We start from the raw sequence: 25,365 nt of genomic DNA on the forward strand, positions 1-25,365 counted from the left end.
GAAGGTTGTGGGGATGGAGACAAGGGAACAATCTGGACAAAGTTCTCCATCCGTGAGGGGTACAACGGTCCACACAGTTGCTCTGAAGTCAGAAGCAGCTACTTTCCTCATCCTCGTTCCCACAGCCCTCGACTCTCCCCACTGAGAAGCGTGAGTCCCCCAGGGGGGCTGCGGTGAGGTCTGCTCTTTACACAAACTCCTTGAGGCTCTGGAGCAGGTGTAAGTCATCTGTTGTGCCTCAGTGCCTAGCACAACACGTGGTCTGGGGCGGGGGCCTACTGAATGCGTAACTGACTTCTCATGAATCACTTATTCGCTCTTTGTGGCCTATTCCTTGCCCTGTGAAGAGATCTCCAAACCTCAGTTTGAGAAATGACTCTCAGTCAGCCCCGGATTCACTGGATTGCATATTAAAGGCAGTTGCAACAGAAAAAAAGAAGGTCCATGGTGGAGACTGGTAGCACCTGTCAGCGCTGGGGGAGAGGCCTCCCATCTCTTAGGTGCAGACGTGACCAGCTTTTGGGAGGCTGAAGGCATAACTTGAGTGGAGAGCTTTACTAATCTAGCTTGAGACACAAGACACAAGACATAAGAAGAGGGCAGCTTCTTTCTTCTAATGACCTTGGAGCTTTAAGAATGTTTACCTGAGAACTGTACCCTGCAGGCTAGAAGAGGCAGGGTCCAAGTCTGGCCAGATATCAGATATGGGCAAGTCCCAGGGCCTGTCCTCCCTGGAGCCCAGGGGCAAGTATGAGCCCCTTTATGCAGATGGAGAACAGGATGACACGGAGCCAAAAACTGAGGTTATCAGGACGTTTCCAGGGAAGGAAGCTGAGAAGAGAGTCCAGGGAAAATACAAGCAGAGTGCCTATTTTCAGGGCCACTCCATTTGAAGGGAAAGACCACTGGGGAGAACTGTCCCAACAGTCTCAGTACTTATTCACACTTTCTTCACTGACAGACTGAATTTGGCAGAGCTAAATATGAAAATGACTATGAATTATACTGTGGGAAATACCCAGGTAAAAGTAGTAGTTTCAATAATCAATTGTATCAAACTAATCTTCAGATATCAGGCTAATTTCTTTCATATGGGGAACCTTCTCGCTCTGGTGCTCTCGCATTCATGTTACTTGGCCGAGGCAACATAGACTCCTTAGGGCCTGGGGCAAAACAGCCGCCTTTCCCGAACACCACTCTTACACCAATACTGGGGAAATGACCCTGAAAGTGGACAGAGGAACACACACAGGGCAGAGCCCAGGGGAGAGCAGAAAGTCACAGTCAAGGTCATGGGATTCTCCACGCTTCACTTCGCAATTCACACATGGGCAGAGGAGGCTGCCTTTAGACAGAGGGCATCTCACACAGCCGAGGGCTGCCGAAGGCATGTGCACCAGCCTCTTCCCTACTCATGCTCCGTTAGGTGCAGCCACAGCTCATGGATGCAGCCTTGCCGGCACTGGGAAAACAGGATGGAAGTCATGAGGTAATTTTTCTGTTTGGGAAGGAGAGGCAATGCGTACTTACTGTGGGCACTTTATGTGCTAGGCTGTGATCATGTCTTTTAACATGTCATTCCAATCCCCAGGACCATCACTCCCCCAGTTATGGCAGAAGGTCTCATTAGTCCCACAGTTCTTAACAGATGAAGAAACCTGAGGCTCAGAGGTTAAGGAATTTGTCCACAAATTGATAATGAACCCCAACACTGCCTCTCGCAGGACAAGCAGAGAGGGGTCACTGACACGTTTGATTGCCACAGTTTCCCAGATCATGGCTCCTATTCAGTTTCCTATACAAATGCTTTTATTTGCATGTCTCTGGGGGCCAAAGCTTATCCATATTCACAACCCCTAACTTCTCCTCTTACACTGCTTATTCTGATAACATGCTAGGAGTTGGGGATCAGGCCAAGAAACAGAGCTAGGCTATTTTCTCCTCTCCGCTCCAAAGATTACCTAAGTTGTTGTCACTGCACCTCTGAACTGCTAAGACATGAACCCAAAGGAAGGCAGGCCAGTGTCGCCCTCCCACCGAAGGAGAAGGCTGCCAACCTCTTTCCCAAAGAGCAGGGAGTCGGGCCAGAACTGGAGTCTGTCAACACCCCTGGGCTGCAGGCTCTGCTTCTGCGGCCACAGTCTGCGTGTGTGGGGCTGCCATCCACTGCCAGCCAGCAGGCACCGACCCAGGGAGCGCAGGGTGGCATGGACAGGCGGCTTACGGCTGACGTCTCTCTGACTCCCTAGCGATGCGTGCACCTGCCCCCAAAGGACTCACTCAGTGGTCCCCCCCGGACCCGAGAAGTGCAGCCCTACTTCTCTGCTGAATTCGGCATCATGAGACGCCGCGACGGTGTCTCTGACCCAACAGCCTAGAAACCCTGCAACTTCCAGAAACAGTGCCGTCCAAGAGGACAAACGGTGGTGTTAAGGGCGCTTGGTCAATCTTTCCTAAATGATTACTTCGGTAGAACTGAGGGTACATGACAGCTTACTACGGCATCCTCTAAAGATAAATGACAAACAAGCGTAAGGCCTTGAAAGTGATATGAATGGAGATTTTGGTCAGGAAGGCACCTGGTAACCCATCTCCCCCACCCCCCCCACCCCCCCAAGAGGGAGTTCTTCAGGAAGACCCAAGTTTCTCTTCTGGAATGTCCAAGACAGTCCCACTGGCATGTGCTTATTGGATTCCTTCCGGTGGGTGCCATTAAATAGCTCGCATATTTAAACAATTAGTTCTCAAGTCCAGGTTGGGACTGTCCCTGTCACTGACTGGGGTTTCTGAAATAGCGACGCGGGACCACAACTGTCGTTCATCTACTCTCTTCTCAGAGTGAATGTGATCATGGTGACAAGAGTCACTCCTCACCCGGCTGTGGCCAGTGACCTGGAGCAAGTTCCGTCCGCTCCCTAGACTTCAGCTTCTGCAAATACACGCGTGGTAACAACGGAGAAGACTCTTCAGGGTGCTATGTGGATGACACAGGACAACAAGGGTAACGTCCCCAGGGCTGTGCAGACGCCCAGCGGGGGTGCACTGGTAGCTACCATCATCATCACTGTCACTGTCATCAGCGGGCACGCGCTGTGTCACAGACAGAACCACACAGGGGGGCAGTCTGTGGTGAAGGCAAAAGCTGCTGTAACAGCCTGCCAGGTGCCGCCTTCCTAATAATAAGATCACCAACCTGAATCCCTGTAAGTACCCAGAAGTCCCCCGATTATAAAATTCACAAGGTAGACTAACACAACAAAACCCATTCACAGAAGGGCAGTCAGACAGGACAGCACGAGCCAGAGTCACACACAGTGAACCAAATTAGCAAGTGTGGTATTGGAGACGGGCGGCGGCGGGGGCGGGGGGGGGGGTCCCCCAGAGGAAAACTGAAGTCTGGAAAGGAAGGTTTGCTTCTGAACAGACGTCTAATACCTCCCATACAAGCACTTCAAGTCCTCTATTTAGGAGCCAAAGAGATTTTATAGGAGAAACAGTTTTGTGTCAGCTATTTCCCAGTGGAGCCCCCCAAAGTGTGATTCCCTTCCTGACAAGCCTCTGTCAGCGAAGCCCACTGTGAGAGAGCCCACAGGTGCACCCCTTGCCGCGGGACGGGCGAGGGGACGCTCTTTCCCACCGAGTGGCTTACTTGTTGCTGTCGCGGTGCTCGTAGATGTGACATCCTTGAGGCCGTCCAGTCTCGTGATCCAGAGTGAAAGCAAGTTTTAGCTGCAGAAAGAGAGAAGAGAGAAAGAATGAAGTCTAGGCAGCATGTGCTATTCATCCTGGCCGCTGAAATGAGGAAAAAGTCAAGCAAAATGCCATTCCCTCCAGCTGACATGTTGCGGAGAGCCCAGGCCTGCCACCTCGGGGAAGAGCCACGTCTTACAGGGACTCTGTCATCAGAGGGGATCACTAGGGGGACTCTACTTACTCATTCAGCATGTAACCAATGATTAGGCACTTACTTTGTGCCAGACACTGGGCTAGCTGGTGGGGAAAGAACAGCGTAGAGAAGCAGAGAGGGGCCTTCTTCATGGATCTTACCGTCTGGTCGAAAAGACAGGTATCAATCATGTACCCACATGGATGAGTGAATGAATGAATATCAAACCTCCAATTAAAATAGGTTCTCTGAAGCAGGAAAAAGACTCCTGCATTTCTACAGCAGTAAATAACCTGATCCAGACTGGCAATGGGGGAAGCAGGAGGGGAGGACGGGGAGAGGAGAAGGTTCTCCTTGGCAGAGAGCATAGCATGTACAGAGGCCCTGAGGCAGGAGTCTGGGAACTGAAGGATGGCTGGTAAGCTGGAACCCAGCAGCTACAGGGGACACGGCGGGCAGTGATGCTGGAGAGGGAGGCCGGGGCAGAACACGCAGAACCTGGCTGGCCACGTTAGAATTTTTGACCTTTACCTTCACAGCAAAGGAAAGCCTTTGCTAAGGAAAGGGTGGGTGACATGATCAAAGTTATGTTTTAGCAAGACCCCGCTGGCTACTGTGTAGAGAACAGGCTATAGGGGTGACAGCAGAAGCAGGAGTCATGCAGGAGGCTACCTAGCAGCACAGGTGAGTGGGGCTGGGGGCTGGGGGGGGAGGGAGGGGCGTGCAGGGTGGCGAGAGGGAGAGAAATGGACACTTTTAAGACCTACCTTAGAAATACCATATGATCTCACTCAGATGTGGAATTTAAGAAACAAAGCAGATGAACATAGGGGGGTAATAAAAGAGAGAGGCAAACTATAAAACAGACCCTTAACTATAGAGAACAAAGTGAGCATTGCCAGAGGGGAGGTGGATGGGGGATGGGCTAAGTGGGTGATGAGGATTAAAGAGGGCACTTGTGATGAGTACTGGGTGTTATATGTAAGTGATGGATCACAAATTCTACTCCTGAAACTAGTATTACACTATCTGTTAACTAGAATTTTATTTTTTTAAAAGATTTTTTATTTTTTTGAGAGAGAGAGTGCTGGGGGCGGGGAGGGGCAGAGGGAGAGGGAGAGAGAGTCCCAAGAGGACTCCACACTGAGCATGGAGCTCGATCTCACAACTCCGAGATCACGACCTGAGCCGAAAACAAGAGTTGGACACCCAACTGACGGTGCCACCCGGGCGCCCCTAACTAACTAGAATTTTAAATAAAAACTTGAAAAAAAAAAAAAGTTTTAGAAGCAAAGTTGACAGGATATGCTGATGTTAGGGAGTGGTGAGATTGGAAAAGAAGAAATCCAAGACGGTTCAAGTTTTTGATCTGAACAATCGGGTAGGTTCCATTGCTGAGTGGGAAGACTGAATCTGGGGATAGCCAGAAAGCCAAAAGTTTGGACATGTTAACTTTGAGGCACTCAGTAGCTTTCTCTGATTAGGGATGATCAGGAACAAGAATCTGGTAATGAGGTCCTGGTTTCTTTCTGGATTCCGGAGGGGAGAGCTCAGGTGGGTGCAGAACTCCTCCTGTGTCACCGGGAAGCCAGAACTCAGGGAAGTGTCCTGCTAGACCTGAGGTGGTTATGGCAGCTTTAACATTTCTAAACCTAGAGCCAATTATTAGATTTACAAATTCACCAGGTTTTTAAATGGCCAGGGAAATTTTAACTAAAATTAACTGCACATTAGGAGGATACATTATTGTAACTTTTTTTTTTTTAAACTGCAAGGCTGTTAACACAGATCTGCATCATTAGAGGCTGGACGATTTTTCTCTTCCTGAGAGGGAAAAGAGCTCGTAGGAATGGCTTGTCCTCTTACTGACCCAGATGAAAATACAAAAACAGAAACAAGCCCTTCTTCACCATCATGAAGCCAGGAACTTCAAGTCAAAGGCATGTTTTCCCTACAGAACCCTGCTTGGACCTTCCCAGCCCTCTTCAGCAAAACAGAAAATAATTGTTTTAAGAATCTCTTAACTATACCATTTTCTCTTTACCTCTCTCTTTGTGGCTGAGGCCAGGCCTATATTCATTTCAAAGACTGCTCTGCTTAGAAATTTTCAAATCCTTTGGCTCAGTGATTTATGAATTTATGGCTTAGAAAAATTATCATAAATGGAAGAGGAAAAGTTTTTTTGTGAAACTGTTCACTTCAGTATCGTTGATTGGAAAGACTCTAAAGACCAGCAATAGCAGAGTGGTTAGGTAAACTACACCACAGTCACATGCAGAACAGCAGCCATTAAACTGTTTATGAAGGATTTTGGGGCGCCTGGGTGGCTCAGTCGGGTAATCGACTGCCTTCGGCTCAGGTCATGATCCTGGAGTCCCCAGATCGAATCCTGCATCTGGCTCCCTGCTCAGCAGGGAGTCTGCTTCTCCCTCTGACCCTCCCCTGTCTCATGCTCTCTCTCTCTCAAATAAATAAATAAAATCTTAAAAAAAAACACAAAACTGTTTATGAAGGATTTTGATTAATCTGGGAAAATATTTGGGTTAGCTGGAAAAAAGCTGGATGCATACCTGATTATAGCCCAAGAAAACTATGTAAAACAGAACAGAACAAAGACTGCATAGAAGAAAGACTGGAAGGAACGATGGCAACAGTGTCCCTTTCCTTTCTTTGCGTTTTCCAAATCCTTTATGATAAATACGAGGAGCTACAAGCCACAGTCCTTAGTCATGAAGGAATTAGGGGAAATTTCATTCTTGAGGTCAAGAAACTGTGTAAATACCAATTCAACACTTAGGTGAGTGAGCAGAAGCAGTGATGGGGGTGGGGGGAGGGAATGGGACAGAAGAGCACTCATATTTACTGAATGGAAAACTCATATTTATGGAATGCCTACCAAGTAAAGGCTCTCCTTTACCCTGACCACAACCATTTGAATTAGGTATTATGATTTCCTTTTTACAGGGGAGGAACTTGAGGCTAAGAAAGGTTAAGTAATTTGTCCAAACCACAATTAGAATTTCAGCTAAAACCCATGCTCTTTCCACCTCACCAGAATTAGAGGACTCGGTGATGGTCTGGATGTGAAGCCCGCCAGGGAGGGAGGTGTCAAAAATAATGTTTAAGGTGCTCTGTCTTGGGCAGCAGGGCAGATGGTGCTGCTACTCATTGCGACAAGGAGGAACAGCGGGTTTGGAAGGAGAGCTTGAGTTTAGTTTGGGAGTGCTGATTTTAAGGTATCTGAGAGGCATCTTAGTGGAGATGAAGAGTAGGCAGCTTGTATAGACAATTCTGAATTTTATAGGCAAGACTGTTATCTGGAGGTGCAAAATTTGGAAGCCTCTGGATGGTAAGTAAGATGGTGACTAAAGCCACTGGTGTGGATGAGAACGCCCCCAAGAGAGTATGTAGAGTAAAAATGAGGTCTTTGATAGCACAGCTGGATTTCGGAGCAGTGCAACGGAGGTTAAGGGCAACGGAGTTTTGAGTTATGACGTTACAGGAGCCAAGAGGAGAACATATCTCAAGGAGGGAGCAGTCAGCAGCATTAAATCCTTCTAAGAGGTCAAGTAAGAGAGGAACAAGCATTCAAAACAAAGAGTCCATTGGATTTAGCAACAAGGACTCTCAGGAGGGTGGTAGGAGCAGAGACCAGGGTGTGATGGGTGAAAAACGAGTAGAAGGTAAGGAAGTGGGGATCATGAGTAATTTTAGCAAATTAGACGGTGGTGGGGGAAGAGTCAAGATGAATGGATTGGAACAGGACCAGACAGGAGGATGTCGGCTGAAAGGAAAGCGTATCCTAAGACAACAGGCCGTTTAAATGTGGATATAAAAGAAGCACTACAGAGGGCGGGCTCGAAGACAAAGGAGAGATGGAGGTAACTAAAGAGTCAAGGTGGCCGAGATGACCGGAGGGACGGGAAACCAACACACAAGTGGATGACCCTTCCTGCACTGGAGAGTAGGGAAGGCTGGGCAGGGATGTGGATATATCTGTGGATCTGGTGGATTTGGGGGGGGCGGGGGGGACAAGATGGGTGATGGTGGTGGTTTGGAATGTTCCAGTCTGATTTTTGTTCTTTTCTGAGAATTAGGAGGTCAAATAATCCACAAGGAATGGAGGGTTTGGTGAGGGAAGGAAAAGAGTTTGGAGGAAAGTGATGAAGGCTTGAAATTGTTTCTTTGGAGAACAGGAAAAACCGTTGACCAGGGAAGAGCATGAGGGTTGCCAGGGAGCATTAACGGTCCAGCTGAGGCCACAGGAACTGAAGGTACTGTAGCAACCATCTGCCCAGATGTTGATTTTTTTTTTTTTCTAGCAACTTAGACATTGGCATGAAGAAAGGTAGGTTGGTCCAAAGCTGAGCATTTGCCAGGAAGGTCTGAGGGAAGAATAATGGAGCAAGGGAGTAGAGATATGATATTGGCAACAGATGGGCCAGGGACTCTAAGGGGCAACAGGCAAGAAATAAAAATGAAAGGGGCTGATTGGAAGAAAAAAGAACGATCTGGGTGACAGATGTCTTGTTTGGAGCTAATATTTATTGAGCATGTTTATCAGTCCTCAATCCTCTATTTAAAGAGCCCCGTGAGGTTGGTTCCTATCCATCTGTTACACAGGAGTTTTAAGTATTTTTAGCCCAAATTAGCAAATCAGTCACAGAACTAAAGTGTGAGCCACGTTGCTAACCACTGGACAACACTGGCCTCCTGAGTGTCCATGAGGTCATGGAGAGGAACTGTGAGAGTCACTGCGTGAGGGAGGGGGAGGCACTGGAGACTGTGGTCAGAGAGTAAGTCCTGTCTGACCTTGGACATGGGGCAGTCAGTCTCAAGATATGAGCAGAAGTCAAGGAATGGAGAATTGGGAGGTTGGGGTGAAAAGGTCCTCCATGAGAGGTCTGAAATTCACCCAGGATGATAATACGATGTTTCCCAGACAAACTAATCCACAAAATGTGTCACTACAGGGGTTCAGGGGTGTTGGTAGGTACCCACTATGTGCAAAGTTCAAGACAAGAATGAAGAAGTCCAAGCAGCCCATGCAGCAGACCTAGATGCATATCCAGTGGTCCTTTTCTCCTTCCCAATGACACCCTACATTTATTCAGCTAGTTACCCGCCCACACAGGCCACGGAATCCAGGGGGAAGCAGATCCAGTTTCCGGGGCTGGGCCTGACAGTTCTAAGGCAACCTTGTACACCTCTCAGTAACTGATCAGGAACCCAAGCCAATCAGCGCCTGGCATTTCCTGGCCCCAGGAACTGGTTCAGGAAAGGACATGTGACCTAAACGAAGCCAATGGGATATGACGGGATGTTTGCTGAGTGCTTCTGGGCATGAGGGGCCAGAGCTGTTGCAACAGCTTGCTCTCAGCCTGAGAAGGAAGCCAACTCACAGAAGAAGCAGCCTTTAGAGAGCCGCAGAAGAGCAGAGCCAGAGCCTTGGTTGAGCCATACCCGGTCTCTGCCGGCCTTCTAGACCTCTACTGTTCTTCTGTAACTGCACATCATTTCTCCCAAGGACACAGACACATAATAGGTCTACCCACTTCTTGGTGCCACTCTCCACAATGCAGCTGAGTTATCTTTCTAAAACACAAGCCTGATGAAACTTCCTTCTTTAAGTATCTTCGATGGCTTCCTGCTGTCTATTTGCCACAGGTATGAGAATGAGTCAAACAGGCTGGGATCTCTGGGGGTTGGCTGCTCACATGAACAAAAATGGACTGTAACGGAGGGATGGTGAGGGGGGCGTGCACTGAGGAGAGGGTACCAACCAGGGAGGACCTCAGAGCAGGTGACAGGAGTCTTTTTCTTTCTTTTTTAAGATTTTATTTTATTTATTTGACAGAAAGAGAGAACTTGAGAGAGGGAACACAAGCAGGGAGAGTGGGAGAGGGAGAAGCAGGCTTCCTGCCGAGCACGCAGACCGATGCAGGGCTCAATCCTGGGACCCTGGGATCATGACCTGAGCTGAAGGGAGACGCTTAACGGCTGAGCCACCCAGGCACCCCGACAGGAGTGTTAAGGGAGAAACACAAGCCTGCCTGACAGGGAAGGGTGCCCCCACACTCCCTCTGCTCCTGCTGCAAAATCCATGCACTTGACCCACACTGCAGAGCTCACTATGTGAGCTTGGATCATGCCATGTACTTTCATACCTCTGGCCCTTCCTTATGCCGTGACTGCTTCTAGGAGGGCCCTTCCTGTCTACCCCAGCAAGACCCCACATATTCTTGAGCTTCTCTCTGTGAAAGTCAGCCTTTCACTATTCCGTCCTTTGGTAACTGGAGGCAGGGCCTCTCTCCCCAGTGAGTCCAAGGGCTCAGGGTAGATACCCTTGGCACACAGTGCCCTCAGCACTGTCCACAACAGATGCTCAGTGCATGTCGCTGAGCTGACCTGCCGACTAGAAAGTTGGAGCGTTTTACCTACTAACAACTGTCCACTCATCTATTACACAGGCAGAGTCTCCCCCCTGCAGGTTTCTGCGCTCCTCAGCACGCTCCAATTCTGGCTGGACACATCTGTAGTCACCCAATCTCATCCCTGAGTTTGTTTTGCTTCCTCTCACTTCAGGGAAGAAATTCCGCCTCACCCCTGTGACCCTCAGTAACTGCCACCAGATGAGAAGCGATGGCTCAAATCCCCTTGGTGCCCAGGTGCTTCCATTTTGCCAGCGCCTTGGAAGATACCCACAGTCAGTCTTTCACTCAAGAATAGTTCCTGACTGTGTCCTGCGAGCCTGGCACAGCAAGGAAGCAGCCAGGCCTACCGACTATATCAGACCGCAGGGACCGACCCATGGAGTCGCTCGGTTTGGAACAACCATCACTATGACACTTGACGAGGTCCATCTTTCCCTTTTCCAGAGGCAGCTCCACTAGTCAATCTTTGCCCAGGGAGGACAGTTTCCAAATGCCCCCCATTCCTGGAATCGGGTGAGGAGAGAAGGAAGCCCAAGAGGCAGTAAGGAGGTCACTCTGTCAGCCTCCAGCAGTGTGGGCGACAAGGACCTGGGCTGGGTGCAAGAGGCCTTTCTTCAGTCCCTCGGGGCTCTGGGGGAGGGGGATGGCCAGGGAGCAGCAGGGCCATGTTTCTTGCAGGTGGCAAGGAAGCCACAAGAGTGACCGGTTCCGGACGGTATGAGCCTCCTCAGGTGGACCTAGGGGCAAGAGGGAGTGCCCCAAGCTAAGCAGCAGAAGGGTCCATGGAGTCACTGAAGGTAACTATTCAAGGAAATGTGACCTTATTTTGTATGCCAATCCAGCGAAGCCAATAGGCCAGACTACATTCATGAGAATAACCGAAAAAGAGTAATGGAACAGGACAGGAAATGGGGGCTAAAGGTGGTGTGCCAGATGTTCCCCTTGGCCAGTGAGCAAATTAGGCCTCAATCGGCTCAGGTGTACAGTTCCACACAGCCGTGTTCCTGGAGAACATCACGCACAGGCCACTTGGCATTAAACCCCATCAGCTGAGGAAGACACCAGCTCAGAGCTTCTGGTGCTTTTGAGAAAACCTGGCATGACCTTCGGAAGGCAAGAAATACATGAAGACGTTTAGGAGTTGCCTATTTCATCCACGAGAGCTTTGAAATGACCTCCGGTGGGCAACAAGGCGTCTCTGACCATGGCCCAGACAGCCCTTGCAGGCTGGTTCGTGACCGAGGTGGGGACCTGGGCGCCAGGTTCTGAGTCCCTCTCGTGGGGGGTGTCAGGAGGGAGGTGGCTGGTCAAAGTAGAGCCTGGTTCTGTAGCCAGGATCGCTCTAGTTCAAGCCAACATGGGTTCTCCAGGAGGCCTGTGAGCCTCTTTCAATCTGCTAGCTATTAGGACCGAGGTTCAAACGCAGGTCAAAGAGCAGCCTGGGAAGCCTGCAGCTGCCGCATGGTTGGCTCTTGCCTTCCCAGTCCACTGGTCTTGCGGGGTGTCCAACTCTTCCTTCAGCCCAAAGTGGCAAATCCCCTCACACTTCCCACATCTCAGTCATGGCACTTCCAACACACAGAAGTTACTTCTACCGGAGCCTTGGTTCTGTAATTGAAAAATCTTATTAGAAGGAAATCTTCACGTTCTCCGAGGTGATCTTAGTTTTTCTTCTTCAGTTTTTCTTGTTTGGTTTGGATCTCCCAAGCATTATTTCTTTTTTTCCATCTCCTCTTTGCTTTCTTTTATAAGACAAAGATGCTGTGGACTTGGCTTCCTCTTGGTTCACAACGATTCTATGGCAATGTATTAAGTTTCTTTCTCCTAAGTCCACTGAAGTCTTTTTGGACTTGGAGAGAGCTTTTTAAGAAAGAACTTGCTCATTCAGCAGGATTTTCCTCCCCACCCCAAGCTCTGGTTCTGACCTGGAAAAAATAAGAGTGAGAAAGAGCAAGAGGATCTTGCAGTCCTCCTGACGCTCAACTTCCCAAACCACAAAAAAGAACCTTGCTCCAGTAACGTAATCATGGAGATTTCTGGCACCTTGGTCTTTCAAGAAAAATACATCCATCTGCTGGCACAGGGACCCATCGAACTAAATCCTGTTCAGCATGGAGTTCCCGATTCATTAATGTTGGAAAGTCTATGGCCAGGCTGGCCGCCCCACTGGATGACGCCTCCCTGCAGGGGCGTCTGTAAACCCCACAGCTGTGTTTTCACTTAAGGCCACTTCTCCTGACTCCACTGCACCTTGTTACAGAGGCTCATTCTCTTCTCATTAAGGTTAAATATGACAGGACAAGGATTCTTCAATGCTGAGGTTTTACTTGCTCAGAAGAAAAACTGTCAGTCTCTAGAGCTATGGTCGACTCATAGGGAAGGCTGCTCTTGAGCAAGGAACCCATGCCTGTCGCTTCCTGCTAGGTTTGCTTCAGTGAACAAGCATTTCCCAGGAGAGGAAAGCCCTGGCTTCTCCTGCCTGCCTGTCATGCTGCCTCCTCTCCTGGGGCTTATGTCATGGCTCACCAGCAAGGCCGGGGAGTACAGCTCTGCCGGCCACTGCCCCACACCCCCTCTGCCTTTACTACGGGGTGGGACCAGCATCTCCCTTAGCAGAACGGGATTCCCCTGTTCTCCTGATCAGGGCTTACCTGGTCACTGGGCCACATTTGTGCCCCTTAGATTTCTGAGCAATATGACAACAATGAGACTGCAAAGCGTGGTGAGCAAGGGTGCACGTGTCCCGTGCAGCCCATCTGCTCATCCCACTCACAGCTGGAGCATTCTGGATGATTCTCATGGCCCTATCTCTCCCCCAAAGCAGGACTGCTGCTTTTCTGATACTGAAATCAGAAAATATGATGCCCTGTCGCAGGAACTATGCTCACTCTGACAGTTGTCATTTTACTTCTGCCTCCTTTCTGCGGTTCTGGTTTTCCGTCTTTCTTTCTATTGAATCCATTTCACTGTTTATTTCCTTTGTTGTAAGTCTTCTCAGATCCTTTTGGGAAACAGAAGAGGGTATGTATAACTAAAATAAGGGTCGTCAAAATATAAGCCAAACATACACAAAAATATGAGATCCGGGCAGGTTCAAATACAACCTGATTAAACAATGATCATGACGGCAGGCATTCAGTTCATGGAAGAAAGAAAACGGGACATTCTCATACAATCCTCAGAGCCAGTGATCAAGCTGGCTCTCTTCTTGAAAAAACAGGAGAGAACAGAATGATCTTCCAGGGAATTGGCCTCAGTTTCCAGGGACTTGAGGAGTTGGGGAGTTATATAACTCTAAGCTGGCAGCCAGCAGCTCTGGCCTCGTCTCTGTTCTCTCCCAGACTCTGGGGTGGTGGTGGGGTTCTATTGGCCTTAACTTTTCCACCTGTTAAATGGAGCTGAGTTCCTCTATGGTCATCCTTGTGGTTTGTTTTATGGATGAATGTGAGATACTTTCTTGGTGCACTGGAATAAAGGACCCGTAATAATCCCCGCCCTATCTGGGAGAAGAGAAGCTCTGAAGATTTCGGAAGGACCAGTGCTCACATCTTTGGACGGTTTAATGAGAGACAAGTGGCAGCGAAGAATTCTCCTGCCTATGGTTGTCTTAGGTAGCCAAGAGCAACTGTCAAAGTTCATGACTCGATTCCATATTAATTCTGCTTCCTTCCTCCCAAAGCTAAAAGTCTGGACACCATATTCTAGGGCAATATTCTAAGGTTGTTTCTGGTCCTGGGGCAGCCAATGTGCCATTCTCCCTGGCTTTGCCTGCAGCAGAGGGCTTAGCAGCAGCCCCTGGCAGAAGAATCATGGCCCACCACCACCTAGTCACAAAATGCCTGTTGGCTTGACAACGCTTACTGGATTGTTCAGAACAATCTGGAAGGGATACCTAGGAGGCCCATACCTGCGGGCACCTGAGGTTCCTATTCTCACCCAAGATAATCACTAGTCTCTTAGCCCTTTTATTTATAAACAACACATCTAACAGATACCATTCTAACTATGGTAAAAACCAAACACCTGGGTGTTGTGAAGTTTGAAGAAAAGTACAGAAAGAAGTTTGCCCCTGAGATGAAATGCAAAGACCAAAAGTATGGACAGAGGTCGGTGGAGGGTGCTAGCAAGGGCCAGGATCCAGTCAGAAGGAAAATGGACAGACTTTCTGTTTGCCTTGCTAACTGAAAAGTCAGCTTTGGTAACAGAGAATCCTTGGATAATCTCACATAGTTGAAAATCATTTAAGAAACGACACATGATGTTAAATGTTACAAAAATAAGTTTCACAAGAATCTTAGGGGAACATTTTCATTAAGCAGACAGTTGTGTTCCCTCAGCCCTCGTATACTCTTGCTAGGGGCTGTGGGCTGGAGCTCGGCGGGGTTGGGGGCCATCAGAGGCTCTCACAGTCTGCATGGACCTTAGGGGTCCTCTGCTGCTCTAACTTTCTGCCCATTAGACTGGACGAGTTCTCTTACTAGCGCATCTAAGAGTTCATGCTTTTGCTGTGACCCTCCGGCCCGGGGTACGGGCTTTACTAGATCAGGAAGGAGGTCATTCCATTTGTGAAAAGGTGCACCTACAAACCACCACCCCCCTCCCAACACACACACTGGGCAGGAGGCCGCTGGCCTCCTCCTCAGGCTGTCTGGTTTTGAATCCTTTTTTTTTTCCCTATTAGCTGTATTCTCTCATGGAATTACTTGACCTGTTTCTGTCTCGGTTTCCTCCTCTGGAAAATGGGAATAATACCAGTACCAATTTCACAGGCTTTTTGTGAAAATTAAATGAGGAAAACCACCTGAGAACAGCACCCGTCTATGGCAAACAGCCAATAAATGTTCCTGTTGCCACAAGACCTGGGGTTATTTCTCGGCATGAACAGAGATCAAAATGGAGACAAGAGCCCGCTGGGACAAGCTGACTGGGACTGGACGGTTCCAAATGTGATCCCTCTTCAACCTGCGGCATTTCTACAGTTGTAGGGTTCACTTCCCTCCCCTGAGCAGTATCTGGGGAGCCAGTCCTCGGCGTGTGGGACTCCCCCAGGGGCTCAGCAGGAGGACGTGATGCTTCGAAGCTTCACGGTGCTCCAGCAGCCCTGGTGCTCTCGGAGGCATGCGGACCCAGGGTCTGCCATCACAGGGCAGCCCTGACGGATCTTCTCCGGTGACCAGGCTCCCTGGGCTGCTCTCCGTGGAGACGGCAGGTCGGGGAGAATGCAATGCCCCGCCCTGGCCCTGCCAGGTTGGCAGACAGGCCTCTCGGCAGAGGCGGCCTAGCACTTCTGCACCAGCAACGACTTGTCTGCTAGTCTCTGCTTGGGAGAGGAAGAGGCCACAACGACCTGCTAGCGCACGGCAGAGGGCTGGCTTCTGACAGTCCGGATACGAGAAAATTGCTTCTACCATGGTCTGATTCTTCTCATTTCTTCTCGAGTTGGAACATGTCTGTGGTTGTATATTTAACTATCATGCCATCCCCACTAGCTTGGAAGCTCCAGTAGAGAAATCCCAACTGATGACTCTTTGTGGTCTCCCACAAGCCTTTGTTAATTAACTAAAGGATTTCTAGGCGAGAGGGGGCCCTGCAGTTAGCAGGAGGAATTCAGTTTCCATATGCAACCAGACAGGGTCCAAGAGTTTCGTGTGTGCAGGCACTCCTATTTTGAAGGTAAAGACAGGGAAGCTCAGGGGTGTTAGGAAACCTGCTTCCCTGAAGTCAGCAAAATATAAATCAGCATGTGGCACCCCCGGAAATGGAACCCAAACCTACCTAACTCCAGAGTGCATTTCGCACCGGGCCACACTAGCTATTTCTTCTCTCACCAACAGGGCACTGTGTTGGAGGCCAGAGGCTGCAACATTTGACTTCTCTCTAGATTCTAAAAGACACAGGACAGTAAATGGTGCTCTGAGTGCCGGTCCTCCAAGGCTCGTTGGCAAAGGCATCACCAGAAAACAAGGTGGGGGCCTCCTCTGTTCGGCAGAATTGAAGACAAGAAGCTGGACTGAGAGGGCCGAGCAGATGGAGCTGCCCAGTTTCAGGTGGAGAAGCTGGGCTGAAGGAAGAAGACGCCTGGGTGGGCCCTCCAGAGGCAGTGGGCTGCGCGGACCCTGGACGTGGCAGGTAAGGTCACTCAAGGGAGAGCAAGCAAGGAAGAGAGAGAGACGGGCTGGCTCTGCTTTTCCAGTTCAATGACCCTGTCCTCTGGTTGACAGGCTCAGTCACATAGCTAGCCAGTAAGAAGACTGGAAGTAGAGCCAAGGGCTTCTCACACCAGTCGGCTAGGCAAAATACTGGACAGTAGGAATAAAGAGAGAAAAACAAGGCAACAACAACAATAAAATAAGATTAATATAGGGCCTATTATTATGCTGTTGAAAAAATGGGTTGGGGACTCACATAGCCAATTTCTATTATTTAAGTCATGGACCCCTCTGCATGACTTCCTCTGTAAGATGAAAGCCGCCGAGGAGATACTCTCTTTGGTTCCTTCTGGCCATCCACTTCACAATTCCGTGAGCAAAAGCACCTGTGGAGCACAGCCCCTGTGTTGCTCGGTACTGTACCAGGCACCCAGAGGCCCAGGGGAAAAAGCACGGTCTCGGCTGAGCTCAGAGAAGGATCTGGTAGAGCGGCCTGCATGGAGTGGACGAGGCCAGAGGTGAGTCTGGCAGGACAGAGAGGATTTGCAAAACACCGACAAGAAGTTCCAGGTAACGGGAGAACACAGGACCTTTAGCCCTCCTAGGGCAAAGAACACATGCGTCATGTCCACCACTGTACCCCCAGTAGCTACCAGTCTTTGGCACAGTAGGTACTCACCAAATAACTGCAGAGGAATAAATGAGCACGACCAGCAAAGAATTAACACACACTGTTCTGTGAATACGAATGAGATTGGTCTGACTACGAAGTGGAGGGTACAACTTGGGAATGGATAAAATAATACTGATGATAGTAATAAAAATGGTCAGGATTTACTGAGCTCACTCAGTAAGTCCTGTGCTAAGCACATTACTATGTTCTCTCCCTGGGTTCTCTTAATGGCCTCAGTAACAGGCGGGTGCTGTGGCCGTTCCTACTTGACAGCTGGGACATGGAGGCTGCCGGGCACTGGGCAGCTTGTCCCAGGTCCTACAGCTGCAGCCATGAGACTGGAGCCCAGGGGCCCTGACTCTCAGTTCAGCACCTTCCCATAAGACTTACGACAGGGGCTCACACCCGGACCCTCTTCCCACCCGTGTCCCCTCCTAGGCCACCGGCAGCTCTCTGGCGCTCACTGCTTTCTGACAGCAGGTGGCCCCTGAGCTGAGACCTGGCCCTTCCCAGGTCCCATGACAGTGCGCCACCCAGGTGAATGAAAAACTCATTTTTTGTTTTGAGATCATTACAGATGTACAGAAACTGCAAAGCTAGTACAGAGAGAGGTCCTGTGTCCTCTTCACCCAATTTCCGCCAAAGGTTACAGCTTACATAACTAGAACACGATATCAGGCCCAGGAGGTGGACACCGGCACCTAGTTCCGTGTCATTTGGTCACACTGTAGATCTGTGGAAATGCCATTACAATCTGGATAGAGAACTGTCCCCTTACCACGCCACCTTCCTCTCCCCCATCATCTCAACCTCCTGGCAACACTGCTCTGTTCTCCAGCTCTGTAATTTTGTCGTCTCGAGGACGTTGTAGAAATGGAATTGGTATTTTAAGACAGCTCTTCAAAGTTATCCTAAGAGTATGACTTGATCCATTTGTTTGATTTGTAAAAGAACATAAAACAACGACAACAAGAGAAATGAAAGAACGAAGCAGAATAAGGAGAGTTTCTGTTCTCGCTCTGCCGCTTCTAGTATGTGACTTTTGACAAATTACCTACCCCAAATCTCAGTCTCCTTGTCTGTAAAAATGGGTAGAAGATTTAAGGATTAAATGAGGTAACACGTCAAAGCACTTGGCAAGCGGCAGACAATAAATTCTAGCTGTTTGTTATTATTAATAATAAGCCAAGGAAGCCTCTGTGCCTCTTTATAGAAAATCAGGCTCTTAACGGTCATAGACGATTAAGGAAGTGACCACGCCAGCCCTTAAATGACCCCAGGTCATGCTTCCCAAGACTCCACCGTGGAAACAACTGGGGACTTTTAAAAGGCGCTTCCAACAGGCATCTTCAGGGCGCACACCCTCCATGAGAACAAGCAGCCACTCCCCATGCCAGATTCACCAGGGGGCCGAGAATTCTGAAAGCGGGACAAATGGCCAAGAGCTCTCTGTTTAGTGCAGAATGCCTCCAGAGGACAGCCGGGGTTTGTGCTGAGGCCCCCAGCAGCACACTGAGCGCAGAGAAGGGGATATTGCCAAAGAGAGGCAGGGGTCAGTTGTGTGATTGAATTAGGTGCTGCATGGATACCCCACAAAGCTCGGCATCACTCAAAGGCTGGATGGGAGATGGACGACAATGGCCCACACTACCCACAAGGTCACCCTTACTATGACTAGCTATGGAAGTCTGGAAAAAAAATCTCCCCCAAAAATCACATATGCAAAGGCTCCATTATATAGTCCAGAGAGCACTTGACTTTGAGCCTTTGAGTAGCTGGGAACCCAGCACAAATGGCTGGCTATATCTTAAGCAATATGCCCAAGGCCCATTGAAAATGGACAAAAACGGGTATTCAGGATCCTTCATGATTTACTGAAAGTGGCATTGTCTGTGCCTTTGCATGGCACCAGCAGGGGTGGGATCAAGGGCGCTCCTCCTGATGGCGGGGTCACCCCATGTGTCTCCTGTTCCCTTGGACTTTTCAACTCCCCTGGCCTGCATTCACTCACTCACTTTTTCTCCTTTGAAGTTAAAGAATACTGCCTCATCTATCACTGACATGTTGGGTTTCAAAGGGACTGGGAGTGAATTCACTTTTTTTTTTTTTTTAATAAATGAGAAGGGCTCAGCTGGGGTGAGAGGAGGTAAGGAGGGAGGGAGGGACGACAAGAGCTAATGATGGCTGCTTTCTTCCTGCTCCATGCTGAGGGGAAGCCCTCGTGTGGCATCTAGGCTCTGGGTGGGGGGACAGAAGCTTTCGGCGGTGTGCTGCACCTCAGTGCCCGTATGTGCTCACCCAGCCTCGCTCACTAAACGTCATATTGTGTTTCCAGGCCCGCTTACTGTACTTTGGAAGGCACACATGTTTCTGTTGCTTCCACGAACACTTACTTACCTTGAACAGGGGAAGTAAAGGCACACCAGACTTGCTTGGCTGGCTGCTCTGTGGGCGTCTTGAACTGGATGGCCCAAAGCACTCAAGCTCAGGGGGTCCCCGACTGATGCCCGCTCTTCCTCCCAGGGTGGTGGGGGTTCTCCGGGGTGGCATCCCAACCGCCTGGCTGCTCAGTCAGAAACCCAGAGGTATCTAGATGCACCCTCTCCCTTTTTGGGGTCTGATTCCCCCTCCTCAGTATCTTCCTCATCTGTGCCCTCCGTCAGCTGTGTGACCCCAGGTTAGGGCCCCAGAGGGTCTCATGTGGATTCCTGCTGCAGCCATCTAACTGGCTTGACAGAGGTTCACCTTGGCCCCTTCCAATTCATTCTCTACAGAACCGCCAGAGAGATCCTTCTAAAAAGGAAGTCCCATCCCATCATTGCCATATGTGAAATGCTTCAACGATACTATGATGAATTCAAGAAAGCACTCATATTTCAGGGCAGAGGAAAAAAGGTCCTCCAAGATTGGCCCTCGTCATATCTCCAATAGTATCTCCCACTGCCACCGTGAGCTCTTCCTATGACCAGCCATGCCATTGGTCTGCACCTCCCAGAACATATCAAACCCCTGCACTGCTCTGCCTGGAACATCCTTGAAGAAGCCATCCCCAACCGACTCTCAACTGCTCTCTTTTACTAGAACAGGAATCTTCTCCCAGATTCTATAACCCAGTACAAAGCACGCTCTGAACCATGTGTTTCTTAGAGACAGGGCCATGTCTTACCTGTCTTGTGGTGACTGATACAAAGTTGATAATCAGTGTTGTTTTCTGAATACTTTTGCTGCAGTGTATTTTCCCATGGATGAAAGATGGCAGGACCCTACTTAGCTTGGCCGAGGTTGGTCATTTCACAGATTTCTATCAAATGTTAGCTGCACATCCTTCCCAGGCAAGCAATCCTTGGCCTCTCACCCATATCAGGCTTTCTTCCCACCAAATTACACTCCAGCTGTTCTAAGGAAAACCCAATTCCAATGGCAGTCATAACTAGCAAGCTGCCTTGTTGACTGTAATTTTTAAAAGCCTCTTGGTTATGAGATTAAAGCATGATTATGTGACTCACTGACATGGGTGTTTGCATGTAATCGACTAAGTCCTGTGCTTGGCACCATTTACCAACCCGACTTTGTGCAGTAGTCAGAAGGATTTATCTAGAAAGTTTAGAGGTTTTTCTCTTATCATCTGCACCCTCCTTTAAGAAGATACAATCTTCAATTTTATGCCAAATCTTAAGCCAGAGAAGCCTCATATCTGTTTAAAAGCCGCTCCTGAGGCAGCTTCTGATGCCCGCACCTCCCTTCCAGATGGTTCCTGGTGGGCACCGTGCCTGGCAAGGCCCTCAGGATGACCCCATCCCAACTGTGCTCAGTTACATGTCTGTCTCAGTTATTGGAACTATGTTCAAAAAAACTGGGCCCAGGAAATAAGTGTTTTAAAAAGAAAGAAGAACCGAAATGTGAATCCTAAAACTATAAAATTTCCAGAAAAAAAAATGGAAAAACCTTCATGACCTTGGGTTAGACATTTCTTAGGATACCAAAAGCAAAATCTGTGACAGAAAAATTCGATACACTTGACTTCATCAACATTTACAGCTTCTGCTCTTCACAGAGAGAGTGAAGAAATAAGAGAATGCAAAGACAAGCCAAAGACTTGGATAAAATATTTGTAAATCACATACCTGATAGAGGGTTTATATCCAGAATATAAGAAGAACTCTCAAAACTTAGTAATAGGAAACTAAACCACTCAATTAAAAAATGGGTAAAAGATATGAACAGGCACTTCATTAAAAAAGACAGGCAGACAGCAAATATGCACATGAAAACATGTTTAACGTCATTAGTAGGGAAATGCAAGTTAAAACCACCAATGAAATACTTCTACACACCTATTAACATGGCTAAAAAACAAAACAAAACAATTTGACAAAAACCTGACGATACGTAGTGCTGGTAAGCATGTAAAGAAACTAAAACTCTCATACATTGTTGGTGAGTGGTATACCACCGCCTAGAAAACAGTTTGGTAGTTTTGGGGGTTTTTTTTTTTTGAGAGGGAGGGAGGTGGGGATGGGGAGAGGGAGAGGGAGAGAGAAAAGATTAAGCAGGCTCCATGCCCAGCGCAGAGCCTGATCATGACCTGAGCCGAAATCAAGAGTTGGATGCTCAACTGACTGAGCCACCCAGGCACCTCTTGTTTGGTCGTTTTAAAATAAAGTTAGACACTTGCCATATGATCTACCAATTCCCCCTTCTAGGTATTTACCCAGTGAAATGAAAACTTAACCATCACACTAAAGCCTGCAGGTATTTATGGCACCATTATTCTACAACTGCCCCAAGCTGGAAACACCCAGATATCCTTCAATGGTAAATGGATAAACTGTGGGCCACCTACAATATCATGGAACACTACTCTACAACAAAAGGGAATGACCACTGATACACATAACCACATGGTAAACCTCACATGCATGACGCTAAGTGAAAGAAGTGAGACTCAAAAGCTACCAACTCTATGATTCCATCTGTATGACATTCTGGAAGAGGCAGAACAATAGGGACAGAAAATGGATCAGTAGCTACCAGGTGCTGAGGGTGGGGGAGAGAACATGAGTACAAAGGGGGAAAGTAGAAATTTTCTGGGGAGACAGAACTAAAAAAAAAAAAAAAAAAGAAAGAAAAATAAGAAAGGGAATTTTACTGTATGCAAATTATATCTTACTAGGGAAAAAAGTAATTCTGGCTAAAAATGTGGCTGGTGGGTATAGTGCTGAAGGTGTTAGGAGTTCCTAGTGATTATATATAAAGCCTGCCCTTTTATAGAAATGGCAAAGAGAGGACTCGGGAGTTGATCAAGCCCACAAGCAGTAAAACAAATGCAAGTCAAAACAATAATAAAACACCATTTTCAACCTATCATAATAACGAAGATTAAATAAAACCCACAAACTCTCCATTTGGTGAGAGGCAATGACAATGCACTATTGTTCCTGCCGGGGAAAGCCTAAATCAGCTTAACCTTTCTAGAAAATTATCTGGCAGTTTGTATCAAAAGCTTTAAAAATGCACACTCTTTAGGATACACAGAAAAATGTTATGACTAGGTCATGGGTGACCAAAGCCCTTACCAGCCTTACTTGTTAATCTCTAAATCTGTATAAGACAAACAAGTATTACTTTTCTAAGAAAATAATGAGGTAATCAAAAAGAGAAAAGTATCACAGAAAAAAAGTGAATTCCCTTCAATCCAGTCATTCCAAGAATGTATTCCGAAGGAAATAATCTAAAATGATTTTTTAATTTTATGCAGAATATTAACTGCAGTGCTATTTATAAGAGCAAAAGCTAAAAGCAGCCTAACTGTAACAACATTGGGGAAGGGTTACAGAAACTGAAATTTTCTGCCTCTCTTCCCTGAGCGACGTGGAGTAGGATGGGCACTTCATCTCCTTCCCTTCTGGGCTCACAAACCCTGCAAGTTGCCCCCGGTTTGGGAGTCCAGTACCAACTCCCGAGTGCCTGACCACTTCGCTCCAGGAGCTGTAGGCGAGGACCCATCCTCACCCCTGCACCTCCATTTCAAACCCTTCCCCTCTGTCCAGACCCAACTGCAGGATCACAAATGAGGGGAAGTCTTTCAGGCCACGGCTGCCGGTGACCCCCACGGCCCCACGGTAGCCCTACAGAGGTGGCTCTTCCGTGAGGACAGAAATGGGGTCTTTCTCAGCATCTGGCCACACAGCTAACAGCCACTTGGTGTTCTGTGTCAGGCGCTGCTCTAAGCATTTTATGGGTACAATGTCACTAACCTCACAATACCCCGATGGCACAAGTATTATGATTATCTCCATTTTACCGACGGTTGTCTCAGGAACATCATCTCCACTTCTTTTTTTTTTAAGATTCTATTTTTAAGTAATCTCTATACCCAACACGGGGCTCGAACTTGCAACCCGGAGATCAGGAGTCACACACTCTACCGACTGAGCCAGCCAGGTGCCCACATTATCTCCATTTATGATTATCTCGGGAATATGTTAGCTCATTTACTTATTATTATCTTAGGAAACTGAGGCACAGAAAACTTAAAAGTCACACAGCGAAGTGCAAGGGTCAGGGTCAGAATCCAGGCGGTCCGGTGCAGGGTCCGCTCTGTAAGTCCTCACTGACTTGCAGCTGGTGGCAAGGAGAGAACGGAATCTGGGCCTGGGCCAGTCTGGAGCAGAAGCATGTACCAGAGAGAAGTTCAAAGCTAGGCCTCTGGGCAACCAGGACAGATCTCCACAGGAACCGAGAAGTCCTTGGCAACAAGGAGTCAGGAATCCAGGCCAGGAAGCTGGATGGCCAGGTAGGCAGAGGAAAGGGAGAAGCTCAGGACTTTGCTCCCGCTCTGCTTGAGCTCAGGAGTGTGTCCCCGCAGTCCAGCCAGGGAGGCAGGCAAGACTTCGAGCTTGGTCCCAGTACTTGGCTGGGGTGGAGGGCAGGAGAATGGAAGGGGAGGGCTCCCTGGTTATTTACAGAAGGAAACTGATGGTAGCAAATCAGTTTCAAACTGCCCCCTGGCCAAGCCTGCATTCTCAGAGCTCAGTAATGGCTCCCCGTTCAAATGTACTTCAAACCCAGTGGACTGTTATTCATTAGCAAATTTTCTTATTTAGGAGCTTGCCAATTTAATGCTGACAAGCAGATAAGAAACCTGCTGGGATTCCCTCCCTGGGTGTTGCCCTTCGGGGTCTGGGCTCATTTCTTTCTACTCTGGCAGATTTCCTTTACCCCAGGGGGTCACAATTCAAGGGGTAATTAAAGAATTTCTAATTTATTTTCAACATTTCCGTGTTTTTCTTATAGCAAATTGCTAATTTCTATTTTGTACAGGAGAAAACTTTTAAAAACAGATTGACCTTGTCTCTGACTGACTTTTAAAGTGGCCCCTTCAAACCACAGCTAAGTGTTCTCATATAAAACACCTAGGCAGCCATCTCCACACAAACACAATGCGGCCTATTACCCAGGCTTTTCCCTTGCACCCCCCTCTTCTATTTGTGTCCCCATTTCCTCCATGAGACATTAAGCTACTCTGAGGGCTGGGACACGGAAAGCTGGGACCAGGTTCTCTTCTCTTTGTCCCTAATACCTGGCACAGTGCTTGTACCTGGTAGATATTAAAAAAAAAAGTGTGGGAAATTAAAAAGATAAGTCAAAAGGGATCAAGTTACAAAATACTTTTAAAGCTCTTAAATTCTTTAAAAACATCTGCCACATGCCATTTAAAATGGGAATGGAAGGAGTGCTACAAAACAGTGTTACAATGATTCTTGGGAATTCTTGAGGAATAGCGGGACCATCACTTCAAGTTCGAGACTTGACGTAAAACGGACACCGGGTGCTGGAGCCCCCACTGACCGCAGGTGACATTCAGGGCGCTGTGGGCTCCTAGCAGTGTGGCATCTGCCTTCTCCACGGCTGACAGGCAAGGAGGGAGACAAAGGTAATGAAGAAATAAACTTATAACACGAAATGAATGAAAACCCATGAAGGACTGCATCTGGACCCATACGAAGCAGGCTTCTGGAAGAAGTGAGGCATGTGGGACAGGGGCGAGTGGGTGGAGGCCCAGGCTCTGTGAAGGCAGGGGAGGATGAGGAAGGTAGGTGGGCTGGTGGGACACAGGGATCATCAAACACAGGCCACATCACAGAGGGCCTCCAAAGCCAGGAGGCGCTTGGATCTGACGGAGCAATCCAGTCCTTCTCTAAGGCTGGTCTGAGATGCACA

The 25,365-nt window shown here is 48.4% G+C and overlaps 1 protein-coding gene across 3 annotated transcripts in view; it reads right to left on the reverse strand.

Annotated features, from left to right (window-relative positions):
* Window positions 1-25,365, reverse strand: part of LOC102748739 (DIS3-like exonuclease 2) — a 161,559-nt gene that overhangs the window by 40,927 nt on the left and 95,267 nt on the right. For all 3 annotated transcript variants that reach the window (XR_014143331.1, XM_081813389.1, XM_081813388.1), the window contains exon 6: window positions 3,650-3,729. Coding sequence is in view for 2 of the 3 variants with exons in the window: in XM_081813389.1 (XP_081669515.1) it covers window positions 3,650-3,729 (80 nt within the window). In the remaining variant the exon portion in view is untranslated. The remainder of the gene's footprint in view (window positions 1-3,649; window positions 3,730-25,365) is intronic.

Source organism: Leptonychotes weddellii, chromosome 3 (assembly GCF_054177405.1).
Source record: "Leptonychotes weddellii isolate Sample4059 chromosome 3, ASM5417740v2, whole genome shotgun sequence".
Classification (NCBI taxonomy): domain Eukaryota; kingdom Metazoa; phylum Chordata; class Mammalia; order Carnivora; family Phocidae; genus Leptonychotes; species Leptonychotes weddellii.